Below are 13,014 nucleotides of genomic sequence, written 5' to 3'. Positions count from 1 at the left end.
ATCGGTCTTCACCTGTGCACTAACAGTGGGTTTTTTTTTTTCCTCTTGATTACAGTATGCAACTGATTATAAAGTTGTGACCCACAACAGCAGCTCTGGAAATGTAACCCATGAAAAGGTAAAGCTTTTTATAAGGTCACTTGTAAAAATATGTCTAAAGCAAATCTTATTTCTTCTTTGAAGGAGCATACAGGACGTGGGCTGAAAACTTTGGGGTTTGAATGGGCTATTGGAGTGAACAGGTTAGGTTTGCTCCTTTGGTTATTTACATGGCCAAATACCATGTTGCTCTCAAAGCACTAGAATCCTGAGAGGATCCGTAAAACATTTTGTTTGTTGATTTATTTGTTGTTTGTTTGTTTGAAACAGGGTCTCGCTCTGTTGCCCAGGCTGGAGTACAGTGGTGTGATCATGGCTCACTGCACTGAACTCCTGGACTCAAGTGATTCTCCTGCCTCAGTCTGCCGAGTAGCTGGAACTACAGGCGTGTGCCACCATGCTCGGCTAATTTTTTTTTTTTTTTTTTTAAATGTTTTGTAGAGACAGAGTTTCACCATGTTGTCAAGGCTGGCCTTAAACTCCTGGCTTCACATAATCCTCCCACCTTTGCCTCCCAAAGTGCTGGGATTGTAAGTGTAAGCCTGTGCCTGGCCCCAGAAAACATTTTATAAAACCTTTTCTACCATCTGGAAATGTAATTAATAAGTGATTTAAACTACCCCTACACCTATTACATTTTTTAAAAAATCAACATAAGGGAGAAATAAAAATAATTTCTAATAAAATAATCCATATTTTACCATGTAAATATACAACTATACTAGAAGACATAATGAAGTTTTCAGATACTTGCATTTACTTAGAATAAATAAATTGACATTTAAAAGCAGTGAGATAGAAGTCGACTAAATATTGTAGGCACATTTTTTGCTATTTTTCTGCACATTTTGAAATACATGCTAAATAAATATTTTTGTATATGTATACAGAATTACCCCAAACACAACAGCTACAAGTGCAGACCAACATTATGTCTCATACTAGTGACTTGGATATTATTCTAAAATGGCAAATAACACTTGTGGAAGTTCGGAACAAAATAAAGTCTTCCTTCAGTTTACATCCACTTGATATTCTTGGAAAATCCAGTGAATACTAAAACTATGCAGAAAAAATATTTATGGGTAAAATGGAGTTAATCCTAGCTCAGTGCATTTTAAACAGCTTTTTCTCCCTATATGACTGTCTGATAGGATGCTCTGAGGCCTGGGGGATGTAGGAAAGTCTGCATTTGGCTGCCTGAACATTTCAGAATGGTTGGCATTCTTAGTACCCTGCCTACTATTTCCCAGTAAGACACCACAATCATTATGACAACCAAAGTGCCCATACACATTCCAAAAGTCCCCTAGTGAATGATATCCCCCCTGTTCATAAATGTGAATCCAGTCAGTGGCTCTTGATTTTAAAAAATGGAGGTCACTTCCCTCTGTCTGGCCAGAGGACGTGGCTGGACGTCCAACTGGGCCCCTTCTGACAGGCCCTGGATTCCACAGCTGGGCACATTGGGATGTGGGTGTCAGATAGGCCTGCTTTCCAGGTCAGTAGCTCACTTCTGCATGCCACCCTCTTGGCACAGACACTTTCCGACGTTATTTCATTTGAGCCCTAGGACAACCTGATCAGGTAGGATTTAGTACCCCCACTATAAATTACTTGAAATGATGGTCTTCCAAGGTTGATCAAGGCCATTTTGGCCAGTTTAAAAAAACTAATTGTTGCCCAGGTGCAGTGGCTTACGCCTATAATCCAAGCACTTTGGGAGGCAGGGAGGACTGCTTGAGCCAAGGAGTTCATGACCAGCCTGGGCAACATAGCAAGACCCCATCTCTACAAAAAATAAAAATTAAATAAAAGTTAGCCAGGCATGGTGGCACATGTCCATAGTCTCAGCTACTTGGGAGGCCAAGGTAGGAGGATTGCTTGACCCTGGGAGGTCAATGCTGCAGTGAGTCATGATCGTACCACTGCACTCCAGCCTGGGCAACAGAGCAAAACTATGTCTAAATAAATAAATAGAAAGAAACCAAGAGTGATGAGTAAATGCTAGAACACTAATTGTCTCTGCAATAACTTTAAGTTTTGGCAAATATGGCTGCTGTGACTTCTCCACTGGAAATACTGGTTACCTGTGAGCATCCACCTCAGCTGACATACACTTGCCTTCACTGTAAATTTCACCCAGGCATTTAAGGAGTCAGGCTTTAAGAAAGAGGCTGGGTGCAGTGGTTCACGCCTGTAATCTCAGCACTTTGGGAGGCCAAGGCTGGCAGATCACCTGAAGTCAGGAGTTCCAGACCAGCCTGGCCAACATAGTGAAACCCCATCTCTACTAAGAATATAAAAATTAGCCAGGCATGGTGGTGGGCACCTGTAATCCCAGCTACTTGGGAGGCTGAGGCAGGAGAATCACTTGAACACAGGAGGTGGAGGTTGCAGTGAGCCGAGATTCTGCCACTGCACTCCAGCCTGGGCAACAGAGCGAGACTCCGTCTCAAAAAAATAAATAAAAAAAGAAAGAGGGGCAGTGTGTCCTCGCTGGTTCCAGGCTTTCCTAAACCCTGTGGTGAAAAGACTGTGTAAAGGCATAGCAGGTGAGGGCCTTGTCCCCAAGGTTGGGATATTGGTGACAGATGAAGTCAAGGACCTAGCCAGGCATCGTGACTCACGCTTGTAATCTCAGTGACTCAGAAGGCTGAGGTGGAAGGATTGCTTGAAGCCAGAAATTTGAGACCAGCCTGGGCAACATAGATATGTATCTAAAAAAAAATTTTTTTTCTATACTAGCCAAGTATGGTGGTGTGTGCCTGTAGTACCAGCTACTTGGGAGGCTCAAGTAGGAGGATCCCTTGAGCCAAGGAGTTTAAGATTACTGTACTCTAGACAGCAACAGAGGGAGACTTTGTCTCTAAAAAGAATGAAATCAATCAAGGACCCAGAGGCTCAAGGACACTTGGAAGGGTGCCTCTGACCCGTGGATCTATCTCCATGGCCACTTTGATCCCATGTAATAACTTGCCACAGACACACTCCTCCTAGGCTTTAGTTGAATCATTAATTCATCAAACAGTGATTTATTTGGCAACAGCCAGGTGCCTTTCCCAGGTGCTGGACTCCAGTAGTGCTCAATACAGTCAAAGCCCTGCTCTTACAAAGCTCATGTTCTAGTGGAGGGAATCATGTAATAAATAAGTATATGTCAGCCAGTGATAGGCACCAAGAAGAACATTAAAGCAGGGCAAATAGGAAGAGTGTGTTTGTGTTTGTGTGTGTGTGTCTATGGTGATGGGTACTATTTTAGCAGAGTGGTCAGGGAGGTCTTCTGATCAGGTGAGGGAGGAGCTACGGGGAGATGTGGGGGAAAAGTGATGTAGGCAGCAGGAACAGAATCTGCAAAATCCCAGGGAGACTGGCCGGGATGCAACTCTGGTTGTTTGTAGTCCCCTAGCCCCACTTAACGCTAAGTTTGCCCAGGTGTGTTACAGCCAGCATACCTTGCTCCAAACCCACCTGCCACCAGCCTCCTCTACAGAAAGGGAGTCACTTCATTGGAAAAATTATTGTAATTGTCCTCAAATCTGAGAGTTGGTTCGAAAGCTGGAACTGCCTGACCTCAAATGTCACACCTTAGAATTGCAGACCCGCTAAAACCAGCTCTCTTAATTGTTAAAACAATTTTCTTACTGATGTAAGAAATTACATAATAAATGTGCATAGTTTGGGGGTACATGTGATAATGTAATACATTCATATAATTTGTAAAGATCAAATCAGTGTACTTGCGATGTCCATCACCTTAAACATTTGTCTTTTCTTTGTGATAGAAATATTATAATTATTCTGGCTATTTTGAAATGTACAGTAAATTATGTAAAATATAGTCACCCTACTGAACTATCAAACACTAAGTGTATTTCTTCTATCAACCTGTACATTTGTATCCATTAATCAACTTCTCTTTGTCCCCTTTCCCCCTACCCCTCCTGGCCTCTAGTAACCACCAATCTACTCTTTGTCTTCATGAGATCCACTTTTTTAGCTCCCACATATGAGAACATGTGATATTAAAACCAACTTTCAAATAATAATTGAATTTTCTGGTTTCATTGAATCTTGACCCTTAATTCCAGTTAGGACTTGGGACATTATCAAAAAGCGTGAGTTGACAGCCCCAAAGTCAACACCAGGTGTTAGCCATCCAGTTCATAGAATCCTAGTAGGCCAGTAGCAGAGCCAGCAATAAATCCCCCAAATCATCTCTCTCCCCCAGCTTTCAGCTGTACCCACTGCACCCAGCTTTAATAAGTCAAGTCCCGGGAGACAGTAGTGATATTCAGAAGTCTTGGCCAGGTGCAGTGGCTCACACCTGTAATAATAACACTTTGAGAGACTGAGTTGGGAGAATCACTTAAGCCCAGGAGTTTGAGACCAGTTTGGGCAATTTAGGGAGATCCCATCTCTATAAAATAAATAAATAAACCTAACCTGGCATGGTGGCACATACCTGTGGTTCCAGCTACTCAGGAGGCTGAGGTAAGAGGATTGCCTAGACCCTGGAGATCAAGGCTGCAGTGAGCCGTGTTCACGCCACTGCACTTCAGCCCGGATGACAGGGTATAACCCTGTCTCCAAAAAAATAAATAAATAAAAACAGTCGTCTTATTGTCTATGGAATTAAAATAACATTTTAAGAGGAAGACACTCCAGACAGAGTGAGCCTAGAATGATCTCCAAGATATTCCATTAATATAATAACAGTTCTTGTTGGTTTTCATTTGCCAGACACAGTCTAAGTACTTTACATATGTTAACATATTTAATCTTCATAGCAACTTTACATATTAGCTATTGTGACTATCTCCATTTTATAAACGGGGAACTGAGTCACAAAGAGGTTAAATAACTTACCTAGACTCCCACAACTAGGAAGTAGTGAAAGTCAGGCTCCAAAGCCAGTGCTCCTTAATTACTATTACTGCTGCTCCTCTGTAAGTGATATCTATCAACATAAACAAAAGCGCCCTATATGGTGAACACTGTCCTCACAATGAAGAGTTGGAAGAAAGGCCAGGCGTGGTGGCTCACGCCTGTAAACCCAGACTTTGGAAGTGCTGAGGCAGGCAGATCACCTGAGGTCGGGAGTTCCAGACCAGACCAGCCTGACCAACATGGAGAAACCCACATGGAGAAACCCCTTCTCTACTAAAAATACAAAATTAGCTGGGCGTGGTGGCACATGCCTGTAATCCCAGGTGCTTCAGAGGCTGAGGCAGGAGAATCACTTGAACCCAGGAGGTGGAGGTTGTGGTGAGCTGAGATCGCCCCATTGCACTCCAGCCTAGACAACAAGAGCGAAACTCTGTCTCAAAAAAAAAAAAAAAAAAAAGAAAAGAAAAGTTGGAAGAAAACGAAAAGCTACTCCATCACAATTTTTATGATATATATGAATCCATGGCTTTTGGTACATTTCATGTGAATCACACCAGCCACCTAGGTATCTCCAGTTAATTTGGAAATTAGAAAAGTATTTAGAAAGAAATTTGTGATGATTTTGAGTACCTATCATTTGCCAGACACTTGGGCTAGGGCCCAGCCTTTGCGCTCAAGCTGCAAGGGCTAGGGAATACCAATGATTATTTCATAACATGTGTTGGTGGGATAAAATGTTTGTCTAATATATGCTTGCAGTAAGGAGATTCAGCATTGCTGGAAAAAATTAAGAATATAGAATGTCTGTGCATTTTAAGTCACTGATTTAGGAAAGAGTATCCTGAAAAAGTCCAAGTTGATCGTGAAAATCTTCTGTGAAGTTTGTTGGCTAGGAGGTCACTGTAAGAGCCTCACAACAAAACTCTGTGGACATTTAGGAGTCAAAGTTACAGTCACTGATTTGTTATCTGAAGGAAATTTTTTTTTTTTTTTTTTTTTTTTGAGCCGGAGTCTCACTCTGTCGCCCAGGCTGGAGTGCAATGGCATGATCTCAGCTCACTGCAACCTCTGCCTCCCGGGTTCAAGTGATTCTCCTGCCTCAGCCTCCCAAGTAGCTGGGATTACAGGCACCTGCCACCATGCCCAGCTAATTTTTGTGTTTTTAGTATAGACAGGGTTTCACCATGTTGGTCAGGCTGGTCTCAAACTCCTGACTTCAGGTGATCCACTCGCCTTGGCCTCCCAAAGTGCTGGGATTACAGGTGTGAGCCACCGTTCCCAGCCTGAAGGAACTTTTGACTAACCAGTTCTTCTTTTAAAAGCAGCCCTTGGAGGTGGTTGTCCAACCCCTACTTAAATATATTTCCATGACAGGGAGCCCACTACCTTCCACTTTAACCTATGCCATTTTGGGCAGCTTTCAGAGTTAACTAGAAGAAATTTTTGCTCGTTGGCTTTCTGTATCCTCAGACTACATCTCCCCTTAAGTTTCCTACCCCTTTATTTGCAGAATTGCTATTGTTAAAGAAAATATGAGCTTTTTCTCGTTCTGGGTACAGTGTTTCAGTCTGGTGGGGACACCAAGCAAATCCATCTTTAATTCTCACTCATCTGTTGTAAACTTGTTCTATCCTCTCTGATCCTGCAGATCCCCGTAGGCACTGAGATAGAAGGGATGAACATTTTAGGATTGGTCCTGTTTGCTCTGGTGTTAGGAGTGGCCTTAAAGAAACTAGGCTCTGAAGGAGAAGACCTCATCCGTTTCTTCAATTCCCTCAATGAGGCGACGATGGTGCTGGTATCCTGGATTATGTGGTGAGTGCTGCCCTGCCACCTACTCTCTCTCTCCTTCCTCCTGCCATCCAGAAAAGAGTCCACCTTGCTGTTCTAGGTACCTGTGTGGGGCCACCTGGCACAATGCTGTGTATGTGGTTGATGCACCACGGGCCAGGCTTGGTACAGGGGATGACGGAAGTGGGGACAGTTTCTCTTCTTGTCCAGGACCTCAGAGAGCCAGGCATGCACCACAGTTACCAGTCATCTCCTCAGTGTTCACACTGACCCCTTGGTGTTTCCATCACTGGGATCTGTTTATGGGTTCCTACCACCAGCCAGTTCATGTGGGTTGCCCATGTCATCTTGTGGGGCAGTGAATTCCATTAGTTTGCTACCTGTTGCATGAAATAAGGTTCATTTATCTGAAAATGATAGACTTGAAGCTTCAAAGGGAGCCTTTACTATAGTAGTTCACAGCATAGAGGACAAGGACAAGTCCATTTTCACCCCATGCATATATAAAGTTGGAATGCTCTTCTTTTATGTAGGCTTTTTTTTTTTTGAAACAGAGTTTTGCTCTTGTTGCCCAGGATGGAGTACAGTGGCGCGATCTCGGCTCCCTGCAACCTCCACCTTCTGGGTTCAAGCTAGGTTCTCCTGCCTCAGCCTCCCGAGAAGCTGGGATTACAGGCGTCTGCCACCATACCCAGCTAATTTTTTTTATTTTTAGTAGAGATGGGATTTCACCATGTTGGCCAAGCTGGTCTCAAACTCCTGACCTCAGGTGATCCACCTGCCTCGGCCTCCCAAAGTGCTGGAATTACAGGTGTGAGCCATTGCGCCTGGCCCTTTTATGTAGGCTTTTAATTTGTAAATGTTTCTTTGTATGATATCAATGAAAGCATGATGGTTAAGTAACAATTCTTAGATTATTTACTAGAAGGTAAAAATTTGACCAGCTCCCTCACTCCAAAATCATACCAATTCCAGTATCAATCTCTCATAAGCTTTATCCTGCTGTTTTACCCAAACCAGACCTCTGTGGCTTCTACTTAATTTTTTTTTTTTTTTTTTTTGAGATGGAGCCTCTCTCTCTGTTGCCCAGGCTGGAGTGCAGTGACGTGATCTCAGTTCACTACAACCTCCACCTCCTGGGTTCAAGCGATTCTCCTGCCTCAGCCTCCCGAGTAGCTGGGATTACAGGCACCCACCACCACGCCCGGCTAATTGTTGTATTTTTTAGTAGAGACAGAGTTTCAGCATGTTGGCCAGGCTGGTCTCTAACTCCTGACCTCAGGTGATCCACCTGCCTTAGCCTCCCAAACCGCTGGGATTACAGGCATGAGCCACTGCACCCAGCCGCTTCTACTTAGTTGTTTTTTTGTTTTGTTTTTGTGTTTTTTTGTTTTTTGAGACGGAGTCTCGCTCTGTCGCCCAGGCTGGAGTGCAGCGGTGCGATCTCGGCTCACTGAAAGCTCCACCTCCTACGTTCAAGCCATTCTCCTGCCTCAGCCTCCTGAGTAGCTGGGATTACAGACAACCACCACCACGCCCAGCTAATTTTTTGTATTTTTAGTAGAGATGGGGTTTCACTGTATTAGCCATGATGGTCTCGATCTCCTGACCTCGTGATCCGCCCGCCTCAGCCTCCCAAAGTGCTGGGATTACAGGCGTGAGCCACCGCGCCCGGCCTACTTAATTTTTAAGAACTAGTTTCTCCTTACATGCACAAAGCATTTTCCTTATTTTCAACCCTTAAAGATCCCAGAACTTCTCTCTCTCAGATAGTGCTGGATGACAGCTGGACTGATTTTAGGAGAAGTTTGAAATTGAATGGGAGGCTAAGTTTAGACCCCCTACCAGTGATGTTTCTCTTGTTCAATCTGAAAATTCCAGAGCCTGACTCTATCACTGCCAATACGATTTCATGTGATTGTTGTTCTAGGGAGAGAACTGATATTTTCAGAAAAGAAAAGGTATTTAGATGTCAAGTTCTTTTCTTGGCTTTTTTTAAGTCTAAAATATTAATATTTTCCAAAGTTTAGACTAAAAAAAAGAAATTGGGGCAGGCACAGTGGTGGCTCATGCCTGTAATCCCAGCACTTTGGGAGGCCAAGGCTGGAGTATTGCTTGAGATCAGGAGTTCAAGACCAGCCTGGGCAACAAAGTGAGGCCCTATCTCTACAAAATATAAACAATTAAATTAAATTAAAAAAAGAAACTGATTGTATTAGTCTGTTCTCACACTGCTATAAAGAAATACCTGAAACTGGGTAATTTATAATGAAGAGAGGATTAATTGGCTCACAGTTCTACAGGCTATACAGGAAGCATGGCTGGGAAGGCCTCAGGAAACTTAGAAGCATGGCAGAAGGCGAAGGGGAAGCAGGCATGTCTTCACATGGCCAGAGCAGGAGGAAGAAAGACAGGGGGAAGGTGGGGGATTACAATTCGATATGAGATTTGGGTGAGGACATAAATCCAAACCATATCACTGATACTCCCATGTTAGGACATTTGCATTTTGTTTTGTTTTGTTTTGTTTGTTTGTTTTTGAGACAGAGTTTTACTCTTGTTGCCCAGGCTGCAGTGCAATGGCACAATCTCGGCTCACTGCAACCTCCGCCTCCCAGGTTCAAGCGATTCTCCTGCCTCAGCCTCCCGAGATGCTGGGATTACAGGCATGCGCCATCATGTCCGGCTAATTTTGTATTTTGAGTAGAGATAGGGTTTCTCCATGTTGGTCAGGCTGGTCTCAAACTCCCAACCTCAGATCATCTGCCCACCTTGGCCCCCCAAAGTGCTAGGATTACAGGCATGAGCCACTGCGCCCAGCCAGACATTTGCTTTTAATCTGGAAACTAATTTAGTCATTCCTTCAATTTGATGTACCAGTCACATAAGCAGGTATTCAGTAGGGCAGATCCTGCTGAATGTCTAACTGCAGCAAGAGAGCGAGAGACCTGTTGCTCAGAAATGTATATTATACAGAATTGAAGTTTAAAATGCCTTAACTAGTTAAGGGATCTCAACCAAGTATGGGAGGCATTGTTAGTATTACCGCTTTCTGCAGTCTTTCCTTTACTAACTACCCACTGCAAAACCCTAGTACCTGCCTACCCTACACTATTCACAGAAATAACTTTCAGATGTATTAAACCCAGAGTCAGCCAACTTTGCAAGCCACATGCTCTCTATTGCAACTACCCAACTCTGCCACTGTAAGAGAAAAGTTCCTATTCACAATTCGTAAATGAAAGAGCATGACTATGTTCCAATAAAACTTTATTTACAAAAACTCACGCTGCTAACTCCTGGATTAAACTAACCAGGGAGGAAGGAAGAAAAGAAGGAAAGAAAGAGAAGAGTCTTCTGAAAATATTAGAAGAAAACATAGAGGCAGGGAAAGTCTTCCTAAACAAGATATAAAAAGCAAAAGCCATAAAAAGCTGCTAAACTTAACCACATCAAAATATAAAAAGTCTGCATGCAAAAGATACTTTGAACAAAGTTAAAAGTCAAGACATTCATTTCTAAAAATTGATACATATATTTGCATACTGTGTATATAGAAAACAAAAGTTCTGATTACTGAAAAACAAAAATCACTGAACAAACTATCAGAAAATAGACAAAGTATGTGAAACCTGAATGACCAGTAAACATTTTAAGGGATGCTCAACCTCATTAGAAATAAAGGAAATGAAAATTTGGTTTTATCAGGCATTGATAATGGTGAGGGTGAGGTTTCTCACCCATGACACTATTGACATTTTGGGCTGATCAGTCTTTGTGGGAAGCTATCTCATGACTGTAGGATGTTTAGCACCATCTGGCCCCCACCTGCATGATGCCACTAGCACCATGCCCCAAAAGTTGTGACAACCAAACTGACTTCCAGACAAAATCGTCCCTGGATAAGAACCACTGTTGCAGAGGGAAGATTATTCTCCTGGACTGCTGGTGGGAATGTGATATGGAATAACCACTTTGGAGAACAATAGGGCAATATCTACTGAAATTTAAAGTGTGCACATCCTATAACTTAGCAGTTCACTTCTTAGCATCTCTACCTAGTGAACAAAGGCATGTGGTTACCACAAAGCATGTCTGCAATGTCATTTGTAATGATAAACCTGGGAACAACTTAAACGTCCACCAACAGGACAATGACAAAATAACCTATGGTATTTCCGTTCTGAAGATAGTATTTAAAGACAATGAGGTAAAGGTGGAAACAACCCAAATGTCCATCATTGGCTGAATGGATAAACAAAATGAGATAGAGACGTACAACAGGATATTATTCAGCCTTAGAAAGGAGTACAATTCTAGCTCATGCTCCAATGTGGATGAAGCCCGAAGACATCATAAGTGGAACAACCCAGACACAAAAGGACAAATACTGTATGATTCCACCTTTGTGTACCTAGAATAGTCAAATTCAGAGAGGAAGTAGAACAGTGATTCTCAGGAGCTGTGAGGAGGGGAAAACAGGCCGTTATGTTTAATGATTTCAAAGTTTGGGATGATGGAAAAGTTCTGGATTTGGATAGTGATGATAGTTGCAAAAGAATGTGAGTGAACTTCATGCCACTGAACTCTACACTTAAAAATAGTTAAGATGGTAAATTGTATGTTATATATATTTTACCACAATAAAAAATGAATGGGGTAGATTTCTATGTATTGATATGAAAAGATTTCAAAGATATAATATAGGGTGAAAAAGAAATAAACACAGATTTAAATACATACCTATGTATCTAATTGCATAGGAGGTAGGAGTGGTTATTTGAGGAGGATCCTGGCTTGAGGACGGTACTTAAAGAGGATTTTGGTGTCATCTACGTTTTAATTTTTTGAAAGGAGAATGTATTTATGTATTACTATCGGGTTTTTAATTAATAATTACTGCTTAGAATATCTCTAGAAAGAAAACTCAAGAAACCAGTGACATTGTCTCCAGGGAGGGGAAATCTGGGTGCTTGGGAGACAGATGAGAGGGAGACTTCATTCTATTCACTCTTTTGTACCCCTTGAAATTTGAACTATGTGACATTATTACCTACACAATTAAAATTTACAAATAAAGTCAGCAGTTAGAAAATCTTCCTGAATTTATATTAATTCAAAACAACTGACTTTTGTTCTTTGTAGCTCCCACAATCCATTCCTTCCCATCCTGCCTTTAAAAAACTCTCACGCTCCAGGCGTGTTCCCAGAGTGTCATTGTTAATGACTTTTTCCCACGGAATCATGTTGTCTAAGCCACAAAGAATTTAAAACTTCACAAAAGTCCTAGCTTTGGCTCAATTTTCTATCACGGCCACTCTGTGAAATAGGTGTTAGTCTTTTGTGTTTCTAAGTTCTCAGAACAAGCCTGAGCAAAGCCAAAAGTCAGGCTCACAGTCCTGGAGGCTTTGATCTCGAGTTCCTTGCCTTTCCTCCTGGGAATCCCTGTGACTAGTAGCATCCTTCTGTTAAGGACATACTATATCCAAGGGGAAAGACGTCTGGGTTCTGGTCCTGACTCTGTTACCCTTGGTGAGTGGTCATCCTCATTTTACCCAGTCTCACGGCCTGTAAAATGGGGATGGTATAACCCTGACCGTTTCGGTTCCCCGGGGTTATCCTAGGGAGAGATGAAGACGGCCTGGTTGAAAGTCCCTGCATTCTGCCTCAGGAAGGACCTGCATCTCTCACCCCAGCCTTATCCCCTACCGATGAGTACCCTGTGCTTGTGCCCTAGGTACGTACCTGTGGGCATCATGTTCCTTGTTGGAAGCAAGATCGTGGAAATGAAAGACATCATCGTGCTGGTGACCAGCCTGGGGAAATACATCTTCGCATCTATATTGGGCCATGTTATTCATGGAGGAATTGTTCTGCCACTTATTTATTTTGTTTTCACACGAAAAAACCCATTCAGATTCCTCCTGGGCCTCCTCGCCCCATTTGCGACAGCATTTGCTACCTGCTCCAGGTGAGTGGGTTTTGGGTCTCTTCACTGCTCTGAGCCATATTAGCATGGAACCAGGTGAGCCTAGTGGTAGATGCACAACCAGTGCCTTGACATAGTTTAATTCCTGGAAAACTCTAAATCGGTCTTCTGTTGTTGTTGTTGTTTTTTTCTTTTTAAAGAGACAAGATCTTCCTGTGATTGCCCAGGCTGGTCCTGAACTCCTGGGCTCAAGTGATCCTCCCACCTCAGCCTCCGGTATAGCTGGGATTACAGGCATGCACAGC

The 13,014-nt window shown here is 42.7% G+C and overlaps 1 protein-coding gene and 1 long non-coding RNA gene across 2 annotated transcripts in view; one reads left to right on the top strand and one right to left on the bottom strand.

Annotated features, from left to right (window-relative positions):
* Positions 1–13,014, bottom strand: part of LOC131381296 (uncharacterized) — a 62,253-nt gene that overhangs the window by 5,204 nt on the left and 44,035 nt on the right. The gene's annotated exons all lie outside the window — the stretch shown is intronic.
* Positions 1–13,014, top strand: part of SLC1A4 (solute carrier family 1 member 4) — a 32,395-nt gene that overhangs the window by 14,829 nt on the left and 4,552 nt on the right. Inside the window, exons 4-6 of the mRNA XM_032177613.2 lie at positions 56–118; positions 6,638–6,804; positions 12,518–12,751. Coding sequence (XP_032033504.1) covers positions 56–118; positions 6,638–6,804; positions 12,518–12,751 — 464 coding nt within the window. The remainder of the gene's footprint in view (positions 1–55; positions 119–6,637; positions 6,805–12,517; positions 12,752–13,014) is intronic.

Source organism: Hylobates moloch, unplaced genomic scaffold (genome assembly GCF_009828535.3).
Source record: "Hylobates moloch isolate HMO894 unplaced genomic scaffold, HMol_V3 SCAFFOLD_15, whole genome shotgun sequence".
NCBI lineage: Eukaryota > Metazoa > Chordata > Mammalia > Primates > Hylobatidae > Hylobates > Hylobates moloch.
This window is presented reverse-complemented; position numbering and strand designations above follow the sequence as displayed.